The sequence below is a fragment of the Amblyomma maculatum genome, chromosome 3 (genome assembly GCF_055883805.1).
Source record: "Amblyomma maculatum isolate TAMU_Amacu chromosome 3, ASM5588380v1, whole genome shotgun sequence".
NCBI lineage: Eukaryota > Metazoa > Arthropoda > Arachnida > Ixodida > Ixodidae > Amblyomma > Amblyomma maculatum.
The window spans coordinates 135366940-135393115 of NC_139346.1; the positions used below are offsets into that span (position 1 = coordinate 135366940).

General features: G+C 45.0%; 1 protein-coding gene across 1 annotated transcript in view; it reads left to right on the forward strand.

Annotated features, from left to right (window-relative positions):
- LOC146196141 (arylsulfatase B-like) overlaps positions 1 to 17686 on the forward strand; it is a 55681-nt gene extending 37995 nt beyond the window's left edge. The window contains exons 6-10 of the mRNA XM_084596331.1: positions 5083 to 5208; positions 6978 to 7104; positions 8237 to 8533; positions 14216 to 14733; positions 16894 to 17686. Of these exons, the coding sequence (XP_084452457.1) occupies positions 5083 to 5208; positions 6978 to 7104; positions 8237 to 8533; positions 14216 to 14733; positions 16894 to 17076 (1251 nt within the window). The 3' untranslated portion in view covers positions 17077 to 17686. The remainder of the gene's footprint in view (positions 1 to 5082; positions 5209 to 6977; positions 7105 to 8236; positions 8534 to 14215; positions 14734 to 16893) is intronic.
- The last annotated feature ends 8490 nt before the right edge of the window (positions 17687 to 26176 follow it).

A 26176-nucleotide genomic window follows, 5' to 3' on the forward strand; every position in this document is an offset into this window, starting at 1 on the left:
GTTTCAGAAGGAGTTTTCTTATTGATTTTATATCCACTTTGCTTTTTGTCCTCCACTGCCTCTTTTGGAAGTTTTTCATTATTTTGTTGTAAGAATGAGTCAACTGCTCAAATATATTATAGACTGGAACTGTGATCGGCAAATGCAAGTTGGGAAAAATTTAATGTGTTTATAAAAAGACGTTCTATTTACATTTTATTTACTCGCGTAGCGCAAGGTGCTGAAAAATGACAGTGAACGGATTTAGGATCCCTGAATTACTACAGCACAGCAACAGCAAGTCAATAGCGGGTGTTTTGCGAAGAGTCGGAACAAGTGGGTTTTATGTTTTATGAAGCGAAAATAAATAACATTTTGTTGAAATATATACGAAGCTAGCTTATGTATTATTGGTGATTGATAGGAAATTTATTTCTCTTCTCCATTGTCCGAGCAGCTGCGGCGTTGAGCGCATGATGCGGGAAAAAATTACGTTCGTGGTAGCCAGCCTATGCTGAGACAGCGATTGATTATCGTGTGTGAGCTCAATGATCAATAGCCTCATTTTGATCTAGGCGAACTGAAAGAACTATCTTCTGTGAAATATCAGCGCAGGTCAAGTAACCTACAGGCAGCCGAAATTAATCTAGGAGTTCTTTCCTGCAGCTGTCCTCGTAGACCAATAATATTGATATTACCTCTTGCATTATTATTCTTCTATTTGAAACCTATTGATATATTCTCTTCTACGCACTTCTATATTCCTGCCTATTTTTTATGGACAGATTTAGTGTTTCCTACCCCAGGTTCATCAACAATAATAGTAAAGTCTCTGTTACATTGTCACATCGAACCTGTACGTTAATTTGCTGCACTGCTCGATATATCAGGTAATAACAGGCGTACAACAGGTTCTGTGCTGTCATTGCGTGTTGCTTGCAAAATATGTTGAGAAACTCACGACTACCAACCATGTTAAGGCATTTAGAATAAACTGCCGCACGCATTACTTCCGCAATACACCTTCCATACATCTTCCATACATCTTCATGACACGAAGATGTATGGAAGAGCATAACCGTCTCCAAATACAATGAGATCACATGTTGTGTTTTCTTGAGTGTAATATTAGCCGAAGTTGCTGAGAGTAGGTAACAGGAGAGCAATAAAATGACCCAGTGACGAGCGTCCTTCTTTGGCGAATTGTAATATACATTAAAGAGATCTAATGTACGCATCAAGGCAGTTCAAGTAAGCATAGGTTTTGCAGCGCGTAGCCGGACAAGGACGAAGACGGAGGAACACGTAAGACGTGTTTTTTCACACATCATGTTTGCTGGGCGTTCGAGCCAAGGAGCAAGAAACCCATTTTAGCTTATGGTTCTGCTCATTCAAAGTTGGTTAAAAGGAATATTGTACAGTCTAGTTTTAGTAACGCCTTGGCGAAGTCATGTAAGCACAAATTTCAGGATAGCTTTTCAGCTCATGTGTGCAGGCTGACGCAGTGGGGATACCCGGAGGAACTTCTTCTGTCGCTTGAAAAATGTTAAACAACTCCAAAGGAAAGATGACAGGCCCTTCAGCTGAAGTCCAACAGCGAAATAAGGTAGCAATAATACCTTATATTCACAAGATTTCTCATAATCTCAAGAAGATTGGTAAGAAGGCAGGGGTTCACGTGGTCTTTTCAGCCCCGCACCGGCTATCAAGACTTTGTCGCATGGTCAACAAAACGACAAAGAGAGATAATGACTGCACCATAAGGCACAAGAATCCCGTCGTAACATGCGCAGAAGGAGTTGTATACTCTATTAATACATCGGCCAAACCGGCCGATGTATTAATAAACGTTTAATGAAGCATAGCAATGATTTTTCAGGGTCATCGTCCAAAAACCTGCCAGTGCATTGTCGCACATGCGACCGCAATACAAAATGCTCCCCTGTCTATAAGAAAACGACCATTCTAAACAGACCCCAAAAACAAGCTTACACGCGAAATAGTGTTAGCCGCTTTGATTGCTAGGCACAAGGATGAATGCGTCAGCACATTCTCAGTTTTCCTTTCGAACAAAGAAATTGATTTTCTCTCTGATTGTGCTTGATTTTATCTTTGATTTTATTTGCACTTTTTACATGCCTTCGTTTTATACATTTTGAATTTTAGTCTGGTTTTCTCGCTCTTTTAGATTATAACCTTTCACTTTCATTGCTTGTTAATTCATTTTCTTTCATTCTACATACCCATGTAAGTCACATTGTTCAATTTATTGTTGGGTTTTTGTTTTGCAGTGTTAATTGTTGGCTTTCAATTTTGTTCGAACATTTTCATCTCTCTCTTTTTTTTTCATGTTTCACTTATTTTTTTGTCCATCTCATATGTTTATCTGCAGTTTTTAAACGAGTTCTTCTATAAAAAACGTTTTCTGTGCATCCACTTTTTTCAGCCATTGTTGCTTTAATTGGACTGGGAATTTTTGTTGATTTTTCACGCACTTTCGCCACGGCCTCTTTTATCATGTTATGTCGCTTTCTCATGTTAGTCGTGTGTTAGGCATTTAGATTTATCGATATTTTTATACTCGTGGTTGATTTTCTTGCACCGGTTTTTCACCACGTGTCTAGATTTTGTTCCTCTTGTGGGCGTTTCTCTGTGGTATATATAAGACATGGTGGGCTGATTACCAAAATAAAGTTGCAGTTCAGCGCCTGTGCGTCTTACGTGTTCTTCCGTCTTCGTCCTTGTGCGGCTACGCGATGCAAACACTATGGAAAACCAACTAGCCCGACAGCTTGTCCTCTTCAAGTAAGCAGACTTAGTGTTGTGGGCAACGAGAAGAAACTCTCCGCCACCTTTCACCTAAAAATTGAGATTGAGTGAATTATAACTAGAGCATAAGATTGGGATGGGGCGTATTTGACAAATATTTGCAGATTATGACTAGCAGCTTACCGGTACCGCTCAATAGGAAATTATTCAACAGTTGCATCTTACCAGTGGTCACGTAGGGGGTTGAAACGTAGAGGCTAATGGAAAGGGTTTTACTTAAGTTGAGGACAACGCAGAGGGCTAGGAAACGAAAATAGTAGGTGTAACATTAAGAGATAGGAAACGTGCACAGTGGGTCAGAGAAATAACTCAAGGTAATGACATTCTAGGGGACATCAAGAAGAAAAAATGGACATGGACAGGACAGGTAGTGCGAAGAGAGGATAACCGATGGTCGCTTGTGAGAAAACATTAGATTCCAAATGTAGGAAAGCGTAACAGGGGGCGCCAGAAATTTGGGTGAGCAGACGAGGTTGAGAAGTTTGCAGAGGTCAAGTGGGTGCACCTAACAGAGGACTGGGTTAATTGGAGGAGTATGGGAGAGGCCTTCGCCCTGCAGTGGGTATATTCTGGCTGATGACGATGAAGATGATGATGATGAACTAGATGCGTAAGGAAATATATGAAGGAAAGAGAAGAATTAGGATGGCGTGCAGTGCTGCCAAAAGCTCATTATTATTCGTGGATAACAAAAAAATTGCAGCCTAATAGGTCTTTTTAAATTACCGCTTACTCGTTAAGCATTCCGTTGTCTTTGCGCTGTAAAACAACACATTTGTTGTTTAAGATGCTATGCTATGCTTAAGATCCTCCGCCGAGACCGAACCCCCGTCATGGCGGTCATGATAAAGAAGTGTTAGAGTGGTGATAAGATAAATGATAAGATAAAGAAGGCTTGTGCATCTGAAATTTAAGAAAACAAAACGCGATGATTACTTGCGACGGATGCTTGCGTTGACGCATTAGCACAAGTTAAGACTCAAAAGTGCGGAAGTTTCAAACATGGAGGCTATAAGGAAAAAAAGAATCCTAAACGTTTTTACCACTGTCTGAGGAAATGCGTGTTCTGATTCTACTCGGATAAAAGAAATTATTTTTAATCAGCAGATAAAGTACATTTCTTGTCGACGAGAATTTAGCATTCGGACAGAAATGTTTAATATTGTTACGGGGCGGAAAGCCAATGAAGAAAGGTTACAGATATTGACCGATGGCGAGGATAGATGACGTTTAATGAATCGCGGCGGGTCTAGCGCGAGCGCAACTACTCGCGCCATTGGCCGCTTCTTCCTCGTCCGTAACATTACCCGAGGCCACCGAGCGATCGTCCCGATAGTCGGCGAGGCGTTCGCTGATGTTCATGAGTCTATGGCATGACGATGGGCATGTTTGGATGGTTGTAGAAGAAGAGGAAGAAGGAAGAAGGGAACGGCTTGCCGGCACGATGATTCTCGTTGAAACATGGCTCAGGAGGCTTTCAGACCACAGGTCGCCAAGACCTGATGGCCGAGGCCAAAGCACGCATCGCATGGCATGGGCAGGGGTGATTTTTTCATATACGGCGGCGCCTTCAATCGGTGGGGTCTTTGGTCGAAACATCGGGTCGGTCTGCTCAGTCGGGTCAGTCGGGTCACATGGTCGTTCAGTTCTCTCGTGTCTTCTGGTCGTATGGGTGGCGTCTCGGGTCAATCTCTACTTCGTCGTATCTTCTGATTGGGGCGAGGGACAGTGCGGAGGAAGGGCAAGGTCTTGCTGGGTCTGACAGGTTGTTGAACAGCCATGTGATGCCTCCTAATCTTCTGCCGACGGCGCAAAAAGACGCAGGGCGCCGGAGCTCCGCGCCAGCAGGATGAGGGGTGATGATGATATACCCGGCTCCTACATCCGAATGTTCTGGGGTGGAAAGCCGATGAAGAAAGGCCACAGAACATTACCGATGACGATGGCAGAAGACATTTAATGAATCGCGGCGGGCCTATAGCGCAAGCGCTCCTACCCGTGCCACTGGCTGCTTCTTCCTCGTCCGTAAAAATAATATAAACAACCCTCTCACTAGGTGGGCGAGAGCACGTTCATTGAACTAGAAAGCTATTTTTAAAATAATTAAGTCTTCATGAGGTATCCTTTACCATTGTGCATTGCAGTCGGCCTATATTTCATTTTGTCTGCCCATATGTTGTTTCCGTTTATGTATTGCAGACGCTACCTTCATCTCTAATTCGTATGTTGCTTAAAGGCGCTGCGCGTCATGCCGTATATTTTTTTGTGCTGCAGAGTGACATTTGCGGACTGGACATGTGGGAGAACGAATCGCTGGCTGCAGACACTGGCCAAGAGTACCGAACCAAACTCTTCACCGACAGAGCTGTTGATATTATTCGTGGTCACGACACAGAGAAGGTGCGATTTAGGACTGGTTTACAATACGAGATGGCTCTTGCACCAGAAAGATCCACTGTGAGCAAAGATAAACATCTAGCCTTCGGGGTCTTAACACTGTTAATAAATTTGAAATGGTGTTCTATATAGGTGTATTCTCTTAGAATATATGTCTAGGCGCCAGGTTTTATTTCGGTCAGCCGCATCCGTCGTGCAGCATTTCAGGTTTGGGTGGTGACTTCGCATGTTGATGATAATTTTTATATTTATTCAATGCTGCCAGCTGCCTTTTGGCAGCTAAGGCAGGAGTGTGTACAACGTGTACAACGGATCGCAACAACAGAACTTAAACATAAAAAACTAAAAAATTGGCGCACAGTAACATTCCTGCTGAACATATCAGCTTATCAGCTAGAGATAATTGCATTACATTCCCACCTAAGCACCGGAAAGGTAAAAGAAAAACATCAAGAGCATTCGCTAGAAGCATCAGACAAGATTTATTAAATGTACTGGCTGGAACTGACTGCAGATAAAAAGATTCTGGAGATGGGGAGATTGCTATATTGCAACGTAACTTGTTCCAATCAGGTATCGTTCTTGGAAAGAACAAGAGTTTATAGGCATTGGCTCTGCACTGAGCGATTATAATTGTTTTATCATGTCAGTGCCGAGTTCGCCGTGCTCTATTGCACTGTATAGAACGAGAATGCTTGCAATGCAAAGAAAAAAAAAAGAACGCATTAAAACAAAAGAAAACACTACTGCAGCTGCAGGGAACAAGCCACTATATCAGGGATTCTCCGACTGTACTCCGTGGGCTGCCTTGAAGGGTTCCACGAACTAACACTGGGCACCATTCTCCAACCCCTTCGCTAGGATTTAAAGAGCTGAACATTAGCGAGAAGCGAGCATATAATAAAAGGCTGATTGCCAAAGTAAAGAAAAATAACAAAATGATTAGAAAAAGGAAATGGAAAACCAAGGATATGTCCATACACAAGCAACGTCGCTAGATTATGACAGAGAAGGGGGGGAAACACTGGACACCCCTCTCAAACTTTCTCACCAGTATGTAAAGGGTCGAACATTAGTGGGAAGCGAGCATTTGATAGAAAGCTGATGATCAAACTGAGAAGAAAAGATAAGAAAAAAAAATAATAAAAAAAGTAAGGATATGCCCATACAGAAGCAACGTCGCCAGATTATGACAGCAAAGGGGGAGGGCGGCAGTCCCTGAAACATATATAAATGCCCCTGGGGTTCCTTCAGGTGAATACATTTGCGAACCTCTGCGCTATATTTTGACTGGTCTTCGCAAATATAAGTATATGTCTTATCTAATTTGTTTTGTGTAGCCAGGCCCAGAGGAGAGTTCTCTCGTTATTTCAGCGTCCTTAATTTTGTGACAGCACTTATGAACCTAAAATCACTGTATATGGCTTCTTACGGACCTCGCAGATTTAATAAAAAGAAGAGAAGTACTTGAAATTACTGACAACATAAATTATTATCGGAGTTGAGCGGCGGGACTAGAACGAAAACACACGTGGGATTATGTCACTCTGCTAACACGCGAAAACGGGACAATGACTAAATTCTCTCACAGTTATCACCTTTTTTAGAAAAGAAATCTCCAGAATTATTTCTCAAAAACAACTATCCTTTTTAGAAACGGTTTAACATAGCGCTGCGATTCTGACAGTACATTCCGGCTCTTCGCTCCACGGTAATCGGCTCACGAGGTCTCTGAGTGGACTCACGTTCCTATCTTCCTTTTCACGTCGCAGCCATTGTTTCTGTACTGGGCGCCCACTGCTGCTCACGGACAGGGGGAGAATTTAACAGCTGACGCTCCCCGAAGAAACCTGGTGAAATTTGCCGACATCGGCGACCGTAACAGGACGCTACTAGCGGGTGAGCTGTGCGAAATTCTCTCTTCCGCTTAAAAGCTGAATTCAGCCTCAACTCACACAAATTACTGCCCACGTAAAAGTAAGGCGCTTATTCCTTCTAAACGTGACCGTACTGGAATTTGTAATTAGTCTGCCTCAGTACCAGTCTCAGCGCTGCTTGTTCGCCGGCGCATTGCTGCCCTAGCAGAAGGGACATACTCAGAATTATGAACGTATTCATCGAAAAACGTTTTTGTATGCAATTTCGATTGCCAAATAAGATTACATCCTGCGGCAAATATGATGGAAGACTGATACCAGTCCTGTCACTCTAGATTTCCACTACTCGTGCAGCAACACGTGTGCTCTATGTTAGTCTAAATAGCGATTTTGTAACAATCAACAGAAACGCTCGTAGCTAGGAGGCTAAAACATTGTAAACTTTCAATAAAATACGGACTACAGGTGCACACAGAGCCAATAACAGCTCGTTGCTTCGTTTTTTGGAGTCAGAATTTCGTACGGAAGATGTGATGGGGAACGTCAGCGATGTACCGCTCACCTCGCGAATCACTCTTATGCTTTTATTTCAAGAGGAATTTATTATGGGTGTAGTTGATTTTTGTTAATTTGGGGGCACTCTTTTATATAGAGCACATGATTTTCGCTCGGGATCTGCGCCTTGAGCGTTTTCTTACTTGCTAAAGAGAAGCTGTAGACAATGAAAGCTCATTAGAAAGGCGAGAGCAGTGGTAAACTACGAGGCGACAGAAACACAGATGAATGTCGTCATCACCAGCAGATTTCGGAACTAACCTACACGCGCAGACACTGAAGCTTCACAGAGGATGTCGCGTGGGCAGTGCTTCGCAACCGCTTACTGGAAAACGGTGACAAAATATCCTTGTCGCGTTTGACGTTGCAAGTGCGAAGGAAGCAACGGCAAAATCTTAAACTTAATTTTCTGAGCGGTAATTGTGCTTTTTCTTCAAGCCGACCGTTAGCATCCCATCAAGAACTAGCGAATAGATCAAACTAGCAGAAATAATTGAAAATAATTGTCTTTAAAGTTGCGTTAATTTCGCGGATCACCTTGCCCGTGAGTAATAGGGCTGGCAGAATTTGACAGCTTCAATGTCTTCCTCGCTTCCCAGGTGCAATAGACGCTCTGGACGAGTCAGTCGGGAGGATAATCAGCGCACTGCAAAGGCGGAACATGCTTGCCAATAGTGTGGTGGTGGTCGCCAGTGACAACGGAGGCGGTCCCTGGGGCCCCTACTCAAATACGGGATCCAACTGGCCACTACGAGGCGCCAAGGGAACAATCTGGGAAGGAGGCGTCCGCGTGCCAGCCCTGATATGGAGCCCTCTACTGCGGAGTCTCCGAGGCTCCCCTGTCCAAAAAATGGTGCATGCTGTCGATTGGCTACCTACCCTGTACTCGGCAGCAGGTAAGGCACGAGAGAGTTGTTCATGTGCTTTCTGTTTTACATGCCGTGACAGTTATAATCGGGGACAAAGAACATTTTTCTGGCAACAGTGTAAAAGCGGCCAATCCCGAACGTCGTGTTTACTGCGTACGCAGCGTACTTGATGTTAGCTTGAACCTATAGTGTCGTTTAATATTTATTCTCTATTCACTTCCAGTTACTTGGCCACCGTGGAAAATCGAAAAACCGAGTACCCTCAGTCCATTAGCGTCATTTGCCCAACACAGCGTTTCAGAGCTCTTTTTACATGCCCGCGTGGCGTGTTGTAGGTCTTCTTTCGCTGAGTTTTTAATGTCGAACGGCAAGTGGGAGCAGGACACCATTACCTCTCCTTCCAAGACATCAGATCGACTATTTCGCACTTTCTTAACAACCTCCCTTTTATTTCTTGCCTTTCTTTACGCATTGAGGAAATAAACAACGTAAATTAAAAATGGCGAATAGTAAACTACGGCACGCTTAGTCCTCGACTCCATCGCAATACAAGCAATAGAATGACACGAGAATGATTAAACTACTGTGTGCTTTGAAAAATGGGCAAAGATTAAAGTAGGGCGTCATTTAAAATTTATACAATTTTGAAAGCTTTGATCACGACTAAAACTTAAAGAAGCGTGAACGCCTGACTTCCCACGATTTAGATTTCGAGTCTGCAGCGCTGATGATGTCGACGCCGCCGGAGAAAGGAGCGTGTTGTTGACTTACGCGGTTCTACAATTGCAACGTTTCACGCATGTCTTTCTCGTACGACCCCTGGCAAAAAAGGCAGATTTTAACGGGTGGTTCTCGGGCCTTGGTGTTTACGCTGATGTAGAGCAAATAAAAGGGGAGGCAGCGGTGTCTCCTTATGGCCATTCACTTGAACGAGGCACACTTGCTCTCTTTGTCGACGGACGTCTTAAGCGACACCACTAACATGGCCAACGAAAGAGATTGTTGCTGCGCATGACTAAGTACTCGATTCAGTGAGAGTGACGATTGCAAAGGATACTACTGCTTCTGCAGTGCATGCATTTCGTGTAGATTATGACATCTTTTCGATAATAACAAAACACGCGCCTTCCATCGACTACTGCCTGGAAAGATTGCTTCGCTGCTATGGCACTGCCATCCGAAATCGATGAGCTAGGCATTAACAGTGAATAGTTCCTAACGACATGGTTCTCTACCGGAGCCAGGAACACTCATTGCCTTTCTGTACACAGGCATCAATGGACTTTCTGCGACAAAGAGTAACCCTTTTCTTCCCTGAACAGTAGAACAAAAGCACCGTAGTTGCTAGGCATATCAGCAGACGTTGTGGAAGCATCGCATCATTACTGTCTCCACTCCACCTTGATATCACACCGAATTGCGGCTGGAATTCCTTCAGCCCCCTCTCGCCTTACAACAGCGATTGCATGTTCCACTTTTTGTTATTTCTAATGCCTTCCACACGCGCGCTTTGAAAAAAAAAAGTGTTCGAGGCTTGTATTTCGAGACCTGTTGCTGTGCGCACTCTTCATAATGTTATTCATTATTTACCGCGTTTGAACGCACAGATAATTTTTTCCACTGTATTGGTTCGAAGTCTGGTCCACAGAGCAAGTGTGACAGATACTGCGCCTTTCCCTTCCTATGAACCAACCAACCAACCAACCAACCAACCAACCAACCGACCGACCGACCGACCGACCGACCGACCGACCGACCGACCGACCGACCGACCGACCGACCGACCGACCGACCGACCGACCGACCGACCGACCGACCGACCGACCGACCGACCGACCGACCGACCGACCGACCGACCGACCGACCGACCGACCGACCGACCGACCGACCGACCGACCGACCGACCGACCGACCGACCGACCGACCGACCGACCGACCGACCGACCGACCGACCGACCGACCGACCGACCGACCGACCGACCGACCGACCGACCGACCGACCGACCGACCGACCGACCGACCGACCGACCGACCGACCGACCGACCGACCGACCGACCGACCGACCGACCGACCGACCGACCGACCGACCGACCGACCGACCGACCGACCGACCGACCGACCGACCGACCGACCGACCGACCGACCGACCGACCGACCGACCGACCGACCGACCGACCGACCGACCGACCGACCGACCGACCGACCGACCGACCGACCGACCGACCGACCGACCGACCGACCGACCGACCGACCGACCGACCGACCGACCGACCGCGACCGACCGACCGACCGACCGACCGACCGACCGACCGACCGACCGACCGACCGACCAACCAACCTACCAACCAACCAACCAGAAACAAATAAAAAAAAACATTCCCGACAATTACGTTACTTCCTAATGCAAAATATGAGCGCAGCTCGTCAGCTGTTTCACCTCTTTGGATAGATTGAGGGAAAAATTTCGAGCAAGACATGTATATACTATTACGGACAACTATTTTATTTTTCACACATATTCCTTCAAGAAACACTCCATTAACAGTTCTTGACTGTCATGAAGGAAACTTTGTGCTAGGAGAAATGAAGAGAGTAATTGAGTTATCGAGAGATCGCGGGAGGCAGCACGTGGGCACATAGAAACGTTGCGCGGCAAAGTGACTAATGTCACTAGCTGCAGACGAGAAGAAAGAACCTTCGCAAATATCTTAAAATGACTTGAAACCGCTGTAGCCAAAGTTAGCAAGTGTCTCATCGAATTTATAGCAATAATAGTTTTCAAGAAAAATGAGGGCGGGCTAGATTTGGGCCAGGCCTTCCTCGAAAGTCAAGGGACGATCGGCTAGAGCTCCGGACCATTAAACTAGCTATATCTACGCAAACTACCACGAAATATGATGCTTTTCTCTCTAAGTGTGTGAATTCTCGGTTACAGCATATGTTACTCTGCAGTTCGGTGTGGGCGCTCCTATTATTCATGAATTATCCTGTCCGCACGAGGCAGTGAAGGTGGCTCAGCAGCAGAACCAATAGCAGGCCAGTGCATTTTCTTTTTCTTCTTTCTACAGCCACAACAACAACAACAACAACAATCTGCGCTGGGGAAACGCGAAAGCCTGACCATTGCGGCCATTGCGGCTGCACGCGGTATATCGCGCTCCGCTTGTATAGTTCTTGCTAGCAATGCCAGTGCTCATGCCCCACAGTGAAAATTTTATTTCCTTGGTGCGCGTTCGTTGGATTGCTCCTGCACGTGTGGGATTGGACAGTACCGTAGCTCCTGTCGCGTGGCGTTCCGTGGCGTGCGTTCTACGCATTCAAGTGTAGGATTGGCGGTGCAGCGTCGCTCTTCGACGAGCCCCTACTTTGCCATGTAGATGGTAGGAATGCTAGATAAGGATAACACATCACGCTGAGTCCAGCAGACAAATCTCACTATTCCGCCTTGATTTTAACTGGGGTCTCATTAACTGGCATTTTTTATTCTATCTACACTTTGTCTTTCAAACTTTTAAACTAATATCTTTTATGTTCTTTGTAGTAACTTTGTATGACAGGTAGTGACCCTAGATCCGGACCCTGAAAAGGAAATAACAAGAGGAATAAGATTGGGATGGAGCGCATTTGGCAAGCACTCGCAGATTATGACCAGCAGCTTACCGGTATCGCTCAAGAGGAAAGTATACAGCAGTTGCACCTTACCTGTACTCACCTATGGGGCTGAAACGTGGAGGCTGACCCAGTGGGCTCTGCTTAAGTTGAGGACAACCAAGAGGGCTATGGAACGAAAAATGGAAGAGGTAACATTAAGAGATAGGAAGCGCGCCGAGTGGGCCAGAGAAATAACTCAAGTTACTAACATTCTAGTGGAAATCAAGAAAAAGAAATCAGCATGGGCAGGACATGTAGTGCGAAGAGAGGATAACCGATGGTCGCTTAGGGTAACAAACTGGATTCCAAGGGAAGGAAAGCGTAGCAGGGGGTGGCAGAAAGTTAGGTGAGCGCATGAGGCTAAGACGTTCGCAGGAGTCAAGTGGAAGAAGCTATCACCGAACCGGGTTAATTGGAGAAATATGAGAAAGGCCTTATGGAGGGCGTATTTTCTACGAGGGACTGCACTGCTGCTGAAGGATAGCTATGTGCGCCTAGCAGGAATTTTAGGAATGATCAATGTCGAAATCTGCAAAAAGGGTTATTTCATCGGCAGTATTCTAACTCGACAGTCACGAGACACGAAACTAAGTGTGGTAAGATACAGGTAGTCCCAGATTTCAGACATTCTTCAGGGGTTTCGTAGACATGTTCGATCGGCTAGCCTTTCGCTGCAGTTGTCAAGGTGCATTACTGACAATTCGAAGCGACAAGGCTAAAAGGTTTCGATAGTCACTTAAAAAAGGCGGCTTTTTCGTGGCCGTCTGCCAAAATAAGCTGTCCTTAAGCGTTTTGTGTGGAACATACAAAGATGTTCGAACTCTAATCAACGCGAGGCAATTAAAAGAAGTCAGTATTTGTGACGCTAATCTCAAGTGGTTTGGGTCTTTACACCATTAATAAAGCGTCGGTTATTCATTGTTCACCTGCGATAATGCGGATCAAAGTGGAGCGTGACGATAGAGTTGGGAGAATCGAGTCCGTAGCGCGTTGCAGCTGGAGACGGGAGTGAAAAGTACCCATCTTTAGCAGAGTGTGTTGCGTGCTGCGGTCTGCGTTACTGGAGTTGTGGGATACCTCCCACTGGCAGTGCGCACGTGCTTCATTGGTAATGACGTGTGGCAGCTCGCCTTGAGGCCGCCAGATGGAGCTAGCTGCCCATAAGCTTAGCGCATGCGCACAGCGTCGAGACCAATCACTCAATCAGGGCTGGAGTCCTGCCGGTGGGAGGGATTCCGCAACTGCAGTATTGCAGACCGCGACACGCAACGCCGCCGGTCGAAACAAAAAAAATGCGAAAAAGGCCACAAGGAGGGGAAAGAGAGAGGAGAGGCACCGCTTAGAAAATTTCGAAGAAGGGGTGGGCTGACATCGAAACAATCCCCTGGCTACGCCCCTGGAAGGCCGTACTCAGCGTATTTAATCTAGGGATGAATCTAGCGGCCGGGAAACGCTCAAGATAGGTACGTCCGGGTGCTGCCACAGCATCCCTACACTTAAGAATCGAGTAAAACAGCGCTAGGGGAGACGAAACACGTGAACGACAGACACATGTGCGTTCACGTGTTTCGTCTCCCCTAGCGCTGTTTTACTCGATTCTTAAGCATGTACCAATCAGCCCGTATTGGCCCTTTTCTAGAATCCCTACACTGCTGTCGGTCACTGATAGAATTTTTTTTCTGATGCTGGAGCTGGATGCTACGTTTCCAACTGTAAGTAACCGATGCCATTCGTTACGCGAGAAGGCACTTGCCAACCAGCCTTTGCGATCCAGTTTTTTTTTCGCCTTTATTTTCTTTATTTGTGCTAAAAGCTGAGGCACTGATATCGCTGTTGAGTACCTATGTATTAACCAGGGTGCCACTATACAAGTGCTTTAGTCGCGTTAATCCCAGACCTGCGCGGAATGTAACTTTTGTCATGAATATATTATGCTCGAAGGGGCACGACAGTAAATTAAAGCTTCCGCTGCACACAATAACCTCGCTAGTACGTGCATCTGGCAGCTATAAAAATCGACCGCGCACGATCTTTTTCTTGGTCATTTTTGCGAGCAGGTGGCCATGCGGCTGACTTGGGCCCGTTGGATGGCTTGGACCTGTGGCCTTGGCTCAGAAAAGTCAGAGGAGAAAAAGAGACATCGTGGCCACGGAAAGAGTTCCTGGTTAATGTGAACACTATTTACGGTCAGTCAGCTTACCGAGAAGGCGACTATAAATTGGTTTCAATATCCAATCCATCAGCGACGAGTGCTTCCGGCTTGTTCGGTGACCGCGACTTCAGTCGGAACATCCCCACCCCAGGAAATTCGCGGCTGTGCGGTGAGGTAGCAACTGAGAAGTACCTGGATGATCTGATGACTACCTCGCTTACATGGAAGACGCTCCAGCGGTTCTACAGCGACTCGGGCGGCCTGAAGCCGATGTCTTCAGGATGGCGGCAGCGAGGTGCGGTGTACTGCAATCCCAAGAATTCGACTGCTTTAGTACCTGAGGGATTGCGTGATGGTTACTACCTGTTCGACCTGGCGCAAGACCCGTGCGAGCTCACTGACTTGTCGACTCGACGGCAGCAGGTAAGAAAAAGAAGCTGCCTATAGATATTGAATACCTGACAGAACACCCTGGGCGAACACTCAAAACGACAAATGAAACCATTTCTAATGGCATTTTGTTCTATTTCAAAAATGAGCCTCCTATTAGAGTAAAAAAAAAAAAAAAAAAGTTGTGAAATTTAAGTTCGGCCTGGTAAAAAATTGTGACATGGTCCATAGGGTCGCGAAGAGTCGGACACGACTGAACGACTGAACTGAACTGAAAATATTGTAGTTCTGCACAATTGTCTGTGATAAGTTACTTTGTTTTGGTAAATTTGAGATACTTGGCACAGCCATTGTCATAAACGGAGAGGCAAAAAGCTTTCATTGACATCAAGAAACAGTTTAGGCCTGAGCGAACCCCCAAATGAACGATGACTTTGCGCCGATGTGTACCTTTGGTGGTGAACTGTTGTATATCATTGCAACATTTGAAACAATGCTTATTAAAAAAAATGTTTCTGCTGAACTCCTGATAATATGGTACGTAGCAGCGTGTTCTGTGTGCACGATTGAAACACAGGAACAGTTCGTAGCATTTCTAAAATGCAGGTGAAGGGTGATAGCGGAGTGGAGCATTCGTATTTATATTCCGCCTCACGTACCATGAGGTATCTTACGACATATGTGTAGTTAACTCTGGCAGCAGAAATAGCTGACAGAAAATCCAAAGAGCGCCAAAGAGTAATGCGCGGATTCGCTGCTACGGGTTTTAAATGTTTGTGGCGAGTAGAGGCTGAGTCAGGAAGCGAACCGTGAGAAATATGTAAAACAGTGTTGCCGAAAATTATTTTGTGCTGTTTGAGACAGGACAGCGTGCTAACCTGCGCGCACATAAGAATGCAAAAGCATTTCATCTGTTCTGAAGTGAGATAAGATGTAGTGAAGTGACGTCATATGTGCGCGGCCAGGCAGAGCGGAGGGTTTATTCGTTGCACTGAAGTGTTGTTCAGTGTCTTAGACCAGATGTCCAAATGCCAATTATAAAACAGAAACGTTATTTTTTTTTTTGCTCTCGCGTGCAGTTTTGGTTAATTGATGTCTTTCATAGTTGCCTGGTTTAATGCTCATTTATGTATATTTTTTCATGGCCTTTTAAAGAAAGTTAGGAAAATCAAGAAGTTTCGTCAATACGTTTTCGTCAACACTTTCCCGTCTCTCTGCATTCCCTTATTGGTTAGGGCGCATTAGTAATGTCTTAGAAGATGCGGGATTGATACTGGCCGAGGCAACCACGTGTCGAGGGAGGCAAACGTGAGGCGTCCATGCATATTGTTCTGTCAGTGCACGCTAAGATGCCTAGGTAGCCAAAATTTCACGATCCCTGCTCCAGGGCATCGCTATTGGCTGGTCAGCTTTGGCACGTTAAACCTGTGGTACAGATGAATTATCCTCTACTCTGCCGATGCCTTGTTATCATTCTTTAAAATGATACCCAGTCGGAAAAAACTACAGAAAATGTTTTGTTGTTACGACAGAATTTCTGTGCGGTTTTTGACGAGAAACTTGTTGTGACAACAGAAAGTTCTGTAGTAACATCAGAAATGTTTGTAGTTATAGCAGAAAAGTGCTACAGAACTAAAGACAGCAGAAATATACTACAGAAAAACTACATAACTACGGAAAAGTACTATAAAAGTACAGAAAACTGTCGTTTATGACAGAACTACAGAATATTTTGTGATATTTTTGACACGATCCTGTAGTGTTTTTCGACTGGGTAGTAGGAAAATAGACACCATTTCTAGTGAAATGGCTATGGTTGCGGGGCTTTAATGGCGCAATTGTTTGCAGCAATTCTTCCTCAGCTTAGGCAGCACTTTGTACACACATTGCCAGGCGTATAACGAGCTCAATGGTTTTGCGACTGTTTTCTGTGAGGCATGTTATGCGTCACCAGCTTTTCAAGTCTATTCAAGGCGAAAGGGCTGCCATCCTAGAAGCGTTGGAACTTGCTACTTCACTTTATTCTTGACGAAAATCTCCTGGTCTCTAATTTCTTGAGGGATGTTATAAAGTTTATTCTCGTAGTTGCTACTTGCCAGACAGTTCCCCTTCTTCTTGTCATATGTGCTTGCGCTCAGTCGACGCGAGACAGACGGTTACCCTACCTTCGGTTCTGTACTATTTTGAAACCAGGTCGTGTCCAGGATTTCGAGAAAGCTGAGACAGTACGAGGCCGTGACTGAGCCATCAAAGCGACACGCGGCGGATCCGAGAGGGTTACCCGAGTTCAACGGCTGCGTGTGGGCGCGTTTCCAGGATGTGGAGCAGACGCCAAGGCGCCACTGTCCTTGCCCCGGAGATATGCACCCCGAATAACCCTGTGCAGTGCTTTAGTGATACGAACCTTTGACGTGCGCTGCATTACAATTATTGAGAACCAGTGAGCATGTTCTCACTCGCGTTGTGCTATGTTGAAATGTGTCGAAAGATTGCTGATGACACTTCGCAAGAATAAGCAGCGCTGTAGTTAGTCGTGCAAATCGCTTGCCAGTTCTGAATTGTGAGAGGCAAATATGTAAGAAGAGTTGTTACGGTTTTTACAAGGGATTGAAGGAGGCTTGGAGGTGGAGTTATTTCCCATCGTTATAATGGGCGTATACTGCAGATATTTGCTTAAAGCGCCAATAAAAATTTATTTACGAAAATTAGAAAATGCTTACGAGCACTAGCGGTTTCACCAATCGCCACAGCAACGCAAAAAAAAAGCTACTTTTATTAGTACTGAAGATATGGGCAATCGAAAATGATGCTTCTTTTGTTTTTCCCCTCAACTCACCCCACTTGCCCCTCAACGCACCCCACGGACAATTATATGCTTGCCATTGTAAGAAAGCTTCACATGACAGCATCTTTTATAGTTAAGAAGGAGTTGAATGCAAATTAAATATATGAACAAACGTCCTCATCACGAGTACACACATTCAGGCATATTTTTTAGAAATCATTTCCTCAGACCGTCCGCGTCCACCGTACCTTTAAGGAAAGCAGATTTTTAAGTGGCGAGTAATTTGTGTGGGAGCTCTCAGCTCAATATAGCAGCGGCGCGTCTTATCACTAGCAATGAAAATTTGATGCAATACCTATAGTGGATATATAACTCCCCCCTCCCCCACCGATAGCGTTATGCCGTACCAGTCGCGAAAATAGCGTCTGAACAGCCTTAACAGCAGGTTATATACCGTCCGTCAATTTGGTAAAAGTGCTTTTTTTTCAGCCCAATGTAATTATTTCCTTTTAGGATAGTTTCCCTTGCCTAGGTATAAGTACTGCAGCGGCGCCAAGATAAATAATTGTGCGCTAAAGTGCATCTTGCCGGAAAAAGCGCATAACTGTTCACATTCACAACAGGCACGCAGATAGTACTTCAGAATATAGTGTAAATAGTAAGAAATCATGAGAGGCTGAATGAGGCAGCAGTTCAGAAATGGCTGCGAATGAGCCTGGATAAACTGAAAGTTCTTGGGGGTTCAGGTTTAGAAAAGCGTGCACACGGAATGGATGATGCAAACCGGAGGTAAAAATGTAAAATTCCTTTCTCGCTTTCATTTCCATGACTTTAATATTGTAGTTAATGGCAATTTCAGCCCTATGGGTAATACACATAGTAAAAACATTGTTTTGAATTTTTATCCAAATATTTACATTATGAACTATACATACTGGTTAAGCTAAGCCCAGAAAAGGTTACTAGGAGAAATCCTGTTACTCGTTACTCTTTACGCTGGCGATGAAATACGAGCCACTGTTTTCCCGAGAAGTGAACGCGGCCGCCTGCAATTTCTGACAAAGGCTCTATGACCATTTTATTTGCTCAGCCGACGCGCATTTACTTCAGACAGACTACAAGCGGTTAGAGTTCCTCTTATTCAGGTGCTCAAAGGAAGGCTTGTTTCGATCGGCGATTAGTACCTATCAGCGCTGATGTAGGAGCAGGACGTGAATTCTTCTTTGTGTAAACTGCATGCGAATGACATTTTTTTTTTCGTTGCTTTAAACCGGCTTTCTTGACACGCCATCGTAAAAGGCTAAAGCAGTAGAGTTTTATTTTTCAAGTGTCGAATTGTACTCTTACTGGTAGAAAAACAAGACGCAACGCGTACGCTTAGGCAGCATTGTTTCCGTGTATAGGACTACGTTGATATAAAAGTGCAGGTAGTTAAGATTTACTCGGAGAACTGTTTTGTTCCAATAAAGGCGCAACATATGTGGCAGAGACATAACCTCGATGTTCCAAGGAAAGTGTTACAAAAGAGCGATTTGCGCAATGGTGAACAAGTATTGTACCCAAGTATCATAATGTGTTCTCTGCATCTGATATCGTTACTCCACAGATGTCTTGATATAATGTGTTATGTGTAGTTACCGATGCAGCTATCAGAGTAGAAATATTACTTATGCAGTTCCAGGGTGGAAATGATTTCAAATTTATTTTGGTTATCGCCTTCATGTTGCAGCAGAATCCTTTTCTAGTTCTTATACTTGTCATTTTTTCATTAGGCTGGATATTTCTTGCCACATATAAATGTCATTGCATTTCCCGCCATTGCGTATAACCGTACAATTATCAAGCAGCTGTCGATATCTACATAGCTCAGGAACTATTGTAATGACGACTCGTTCTGATTGGCTGAAACGGCGAGGGCTTTCGAAAACAATGCGGCGAAAGTTGCCTCCATTTTCATCTTATTTCCCATATATTGATTTTCTCAGTGGTGTTGTAAATCTGTCCGCAAACGCTTCAATTATATTGTCTTCATTAAATTTTTATTTTTACACTTATACCTTTATGTAACGTGTCCTATTCAGTCACGAATATTACAATCGTTTTACGCAAGCTTCCGGCGAAGATTTATTCATCTGATTACGTTCTCGAAACGCTAGGGTACAAGAGAGAGGGACTGCGCATCTTAACCTGGACGGGTGCCATCACATTCGAGTGTAATATTGTTACGGTGTGTGGCCTAGACGTCGAAAGACGACGATGACGTTTTGGACGCTGGGTCGAACGACGACGACTCTGAAGCTGAAGCTGTTGTGTTTGTGTGCTCTGGTGTTCTGAAGGTGCTCCTGATGTTCAACTCAGACTCTTACAGCTCGGGAATGCCCAGTAACGATAACGGTTCTTGCGGATTTACCACACGCTGCCTATGTATCATCTTGGCTAGAATTGTTTTAGCTTAGTGTTATAAGGCATTCTTGTATTTATCATCAAAAAGTAGGGCACTGCTTCTTCAGTTATTGTGTGGATATTCCTTTTGAATCTAGTTTTGAACGTATATTTCAACGCTCTGGTTCTCGCCTATTCGATAAATTCAGTTTTTAACTTCTGTACGTTTGCCTTATATGCATACACAAGGTTCCAGCTAACGTGTGCCAAGAGTTAAAAACATTAAATGTTTGATGTAGGCCAGGGAAACACTTTGCATACAGCTGGCAACCGTCATGCGCACTAGAAACAAATTTTGATTCGGAAATAATGAATTGTTTATTTGGCAAGTTTTTGTTATTAGTGAAATATTCACTTTAGACAATAAATATAAGTTGTAAAGCTGGAGAGCACATTAGTGAAGTGAAAGTAAAGTGGAAGTTTATTTTCCCATCTAAAACTACAGATGGAGGAATCGCAGAAAAAAGCTGCCCCTGGAGAACTTGACGAGTCTACAATCCTAATTATTGGCAGGGAGGCAACACAAGAGTTTATACAGTTTTTAAAGCGAGCTCATCAAGAAACACCAGAAAATACACGAAAAACAGCAATATGTATACATAATGAAACTTAAACCATGTTATTCAGAAACAAATTATGTAGTTCACAACGTGGAAAAGAAAACAAATCGAGGTTAATGTGGATATACCAATTTAGAAGAGATGGAAGAGTGTACTGAAGGCATTCCCTACCAAGATTTAATCGAGGTGTTTGCAGTGTCCATTCTTCGCCACGTCTTGTTGGATAGACTGATTCATTTTTCCTTAGTTCTGCTAAATTAAGAACCCCCTTTTGATTTATTTGCGATAAAGTCGCACATGTATCCTTTTTTCGAGCTCTAAAGAAAGCCCGCGAAATGCAGAAACAATCACGTGACAAGCCCATTCGAGCACCACGCTTGTGCTGATCTCAAGTATGGATTGAGTTAACCAAAATCACCTGCGGCCGTGACTCGAAGGCCCAGCTCCAGTGTTAGGCCAAGGGCCGTTATGCTGGTAAGTTGGCGATGGCTGCAGCTTGCTCAGCCATCTTGCCGCGTTCGTTGCGACTTGCATTTTCACATGTGCCATGGTCTAACGTGGGCGAAGAAACGACCGCAGACATATCGGCCTGCCGCAACAAATGGGACCTTGCAATAATGACCGCAGCTGATTTCGTTCAGTCAAGCCACGGCTTAGAGTATCGCAATCGTGACTCACGAATCCGCAGCTGACTTTCGTTTTGTAATTCGTGGGCTGTTTTTGCAGCTCGACGGCTGCACCAGTATGTGTGATGCTAAAAAGAGATTCAAGTCCTCCAAACACCGCGCCGCGTTCGCTCGTCGGACACACGAGATGCTTCGCAAGCATTGCCCATTAGTGCAGTGCTAGCTGATCGTTCACCGGTACCGACATCAACGAACACCTCAGTTGATCTCGCTCTCCCTCTCTCTCGCATGCCCTCTTCGTTTCCGCACTCTTGCGTTTCTTTCGATTTGAGGAATGAAAGTCAGCTTTGAACCGTGGTGTTAACCTGCAAATCTGTGTGTATATAGGCCGGAGCTACCTCCCCTCCCCCCCCCCCCCCCTTTTGTTTTTGGTCGCGAGTTATGTGGACACCCGAAACTCGCTTCGTGGGTATCCTGGAGTCCGAGCCTCATCCGAGAAACTTTACTCTCGTGACCGATTAGCGTTCTCATAGTCATTCATTTTAATTGACAATAAACTGTTCAATTTTTATTACGGAGTTATTCTCGAAGTGCAAAGGGCTATGGCTTCGATCCAGGCATCTTATGTGCATCCTCGTAAACCTCCAAACAGTTCGCAGCATCACTCAAGGAAACCCACTAGAGCCAAAATATGCAGGAGAAAGGTGCTTCCGAAAAGTTGGATCTGAAATTCTGTATCCAGCCTAGGCAGACAGTAAAGAGGACTGCGCGTACAGTCAGAGCGCGGCCGTCTTGCTTAACCGATTGCGAATCGTAAGATGAGCGAGTATTTGTTACAGTTTTCTTCCGAAACGCATTTGTTTACTCGTCACGCCGTGGTGGTGCAGTGGTGAGGGTGCTCGACTTCTTTGCCTAAGGATGCGGGATGGAAATCCGGCAGCAACGGCCGCTTTTTGATGGAGGCGAAAAGCAAGGCGCTCTCGTGCTGTGTGATGCCAGTGCATGTTAAAGACCACCAGCTGGCCGAAAGTTCAGGAGCCCTTCATTAAGGCGTCTTTCATTGTCTGAGTTACTTTGGGACGTTAAACCCTCGAAACGAAAGGAAACGAGGATTTCTTGGCTTGGAAGACGTTACGTACTTAGCACGTGCATGAGTCGTCTAGAGGAACAAATGTCTTGACCACTATAAATTGCTATTCTAGATTGGGTGAGTTGAGGTACTTGTGACCCGTGCTGAGGTTATTAACCTGGAGGAATTCCTTCCAGTCCTTGGTATTTTAAAGTCAGAGGCTTCTATTTTGATATCGACGAACACGCAAATGAATCATGGGAATAAAAAACGAATAAAGTCAATTCTTTTAAAAGACTGGCCTTTAATGTCAGCGAGATGCGCTCAGTCTGCCTGTTCTCATGCTACTACTCCGTGTGGTAGGAACTATATCAATCACGTCGAAATGCTTGCTACTATATGATGACGACGTTTGCAAAGGCCCAGTATTTTGCCGTAGCGGAGCCTGTGTCAGCACTCGCACCCCGCGGTTCATATCGCCTCCAAAAGGCGAACGACGACGTTTATTACATAAGTCTCTAATATTGCAGCATGGATGCTTGACAGCACAAAGGAGGTAAGAACATTGCCAAATATTATGCAAAAAACACAAAATGCAAAGCCCTTCGAAGCCGCCGAACAAGGACATCGACCATGGGCTCAGGAAACGCCATGAAACACCAGTCCTTTGTCTGTCAGACGTATGCGTATTGATCAGTCGCGCAATTTTCTTGACTTCATCTTTTTTATTTTCACCTTTTTATAAGTTTATGCTCACGTGCTATGCATGATATCACGGAGTAAGCGCACTGCCTCAACGCTGAGGTAAACACGATAACTAGCTGAATGTGCGCACTGGAGCTAATGCTCTAAATGGCACACTTAAGGTAAACATTTACAGGTATGTCGCGATAGCGCAGGCGACCGTCCCACATATATAACGCGTCACTTTAACCAAGCCGTATCAAGGCGCCTTGTAGTCTGTGCGTAATCCGCGTCTGCGTAATCCGGCATCTTATTTATAGCAGCTCTCGACTTTCTAGTGCTTCGAATTAGCTTCAGCCAAGTCCAAGTGTTAAGCGAGAAATGGTTACTGCAGTTCCTAATTAACAAAGCGTAATCAATTTCTTTCTATGTACTACAAAATAAACACCTAAGGATGTATGTGGCTCATAAAATAGGTTCAGTTAAATATATGCCTTGGCATTAACTGTTCTAACACTCTTAATTGGTTGTCCATGGTTGCGGGATCAAATCCCGGCCTCGGCGGCTGCTTTTCGTTGGTGGCGAAAGGCAAGACGCCCATGTGCTGTGCGATGTCAGTGCACGCTAAAAAACCCCAGGTGGTCGAAAGTTTCGGTGTCCTCCTCTACGGCGTCTCTCATAGCCTGAGTGGCTTTGGAACGTTAAACCCCACAAACTAAAGCAAACTCTTAATTGGTAAGGATGTGTAACACATAATCACTAAACAAGCAAGTCCCGCTCCAACCTCCAACTCTTGCGAATGTCCTGCGTTTCAGACAAATATTAATGGCTGCTCTCCGGTCGAAGACAAATTATAGAAGCTCCGTTTTGCGCCACCACCAGTAATATTTAGCTCCTGCGTTTCCGTCACATTTGGTGGAAGTGAATTGTGGAAACAATCATGTTTTAGTAATACGGCAGAAGCGCAGAGTATTCAGGTGCGGCTAGTAGCGATGTATTTTGCGCTTTTCGACTTGCGGCAATTGCTTGAAGGTAAGATATTATTTGAGTGCACTAGCTTTCAATAGAGAAGGTGGCTTTGTTACGTGTGCTCACACTTTTAATAAATAAGGGCGAAATGAGTGTGAATTTGGTTCCTAAATAGAAAAAGTAGGGTGACATGGTTTTTGCCCCACACGGGGAATTTGTGAAGAGAGGATGAGGCCTGCAGAGTCTACATATTGCATTCCTTATTAGATTCATGGTAGGTGCATTATCATAATCTTCTGAGGCCTAATGTCTCCGTTTTTGGAATCTGGTCACAGATTTCACTGTATAAACCTTTTTCCTCATGTTGCTTTCCCGTTTCCTTCACTTGAGCTGCTTTTGCCGGATGTTAGCCATTCTCACTCTTACTATAGAGTGACCATATTTCCTCACGGATGCCTGTCGCGGCATCACTGGACTTGTTTTTGCAACGAATGCCGCGCAGGTCAGCTCCAAACGCAATACCGGAAATCAGACATGCTATAACGCTGCGATCAACAACTGCCATGTCGCTCCCGCGGTGCGAAGAGGTGAAATTTGAATTGGTCAGGAACGATCTGACAGCTGTCACCACACATTCAGCTGTTGAGCTTGATCAAAGTACGAACAAATGGCTCTAAGCACATGCTCCTTGTATTTCTCAAAGCAAACAGAACAGCCTAGAATACACCTGTAACCTACAAGAATTTAGTATTGCTTTCAGCTATGTACTATGGCACCTAGTATCATTCGCGACATGCCAGACGATGAATTTTGCCACATTGACCTCAGAACGCACTCGCGCGAAATGAGTCCTACGAACGTACCCCCTCAGGCTTAAATACCTCTGGCCTGTACAAAGGCTCCGTAGGCGCGGTAATTACGCTAGTACATTGCCGGTTTGTTTTAACTCATTGGCTGCAGTACGAAACAGTGTCAGAGTAACTTACCATGAGCAGATAAGCGCTCGCGACCTGTAGACACAGCTGCCGCTGTGCTCTGTAGGGAATGTTCTTAACCTTCGCCTTCTTATCAATGTCTGGTGGATAAGCCACCTCTTCTACATTGATACAGGCCATTGTTGAGAGTGGTGGCCTTTGTACAGGAAATGCGGTCATAAGGGGGTAAAAGCAAGTACTGCTTACTTTGATATCAGTTTTAGTATGAGGTACGTATATTTCGGATACTGTTTTAAACATACTGATGGGAAGGGCCTAACCTCCCGTCGGTTAGCAAAAGCTTCTTTCAGGGTAATCCTCCACTCGCCTCGAGCAGTTAAACGTGTGTTTTAAATACATTGGATCGCAGTTGACTACAAGTGGTAAAAAACGTTTCGGGGGATGGTATGCGAATATTTCTGTCAGTATAATGAAATCTCAGGTTATGCGAGCAAATGAGCTATTTCTTATCAACTAATTAATTGCCCTCAGTTTCCGTGTACAGCTCATCCGTGCATGTTCGTTCTCAGACATTGCAGATATTATCGTTTGAATGCAACTGGGTAAAATTATGCATAAATGACCAAAACGTTTGTAGCCCTAGCAGCATTTAAAATAACGCTCGTGTGTGCTTTTTTTATAGCCCAAATCCCGCAAAGTCAGTGTTTGCTTTAGCCAAATGCCTCCACTGTTCGCGAATTTCTTGTTTTCTGTTTAAGGTAATACTAGACGGCTTCGAAAAGCTGGGTTATTACGAAATTGAAATTTTTAGGCAATTTTGACACTCTTAATTATCATGCTAACCAGCCTTGAGATCAACAAGCTGCATTGTAATAATACCTCTCGCGGCTTCCACCGTTCAGAAGCAGGCTCTTCCTTCAGCACCACCGTTCTTATCGCTAATACGACCACATCACAAACCGACGGAATAGAGGCGACTTGGTTTGGTTTGTGGAGTTTAACGTCGCAAAGCGACTCAAGCTATGAGACCCGCCGTAGGGGAGGACTTCGGGAACTTCGACCACCTGGGGTTCTTTAAAGTGCACTGACATCGCACAGCACACGGGCACCTTGGTTTTCGCCTCCATCGAAAAGCGGCCGCCGAGGTCGGGATTCGATCCTGCATCCTTGGGAACAGCAGTCGAGCGCCATAACCACTGCGCTAACCACTGCGCCACACCGGGGGAGTAGAGGCGACTTCTGTGAACTCCTATACAGCGGTTGTTCAGTGACCATGTTCTCCCTATCGAATCGTCGATGCGGATCCTAGGTGTTGAACAGGATAGATCTGGCTCCACAGCCCCATGGGTTCTATATGCATGACAGAAGGCCGCCAGTACGCCACATCATTTCGATGCACATCCCAG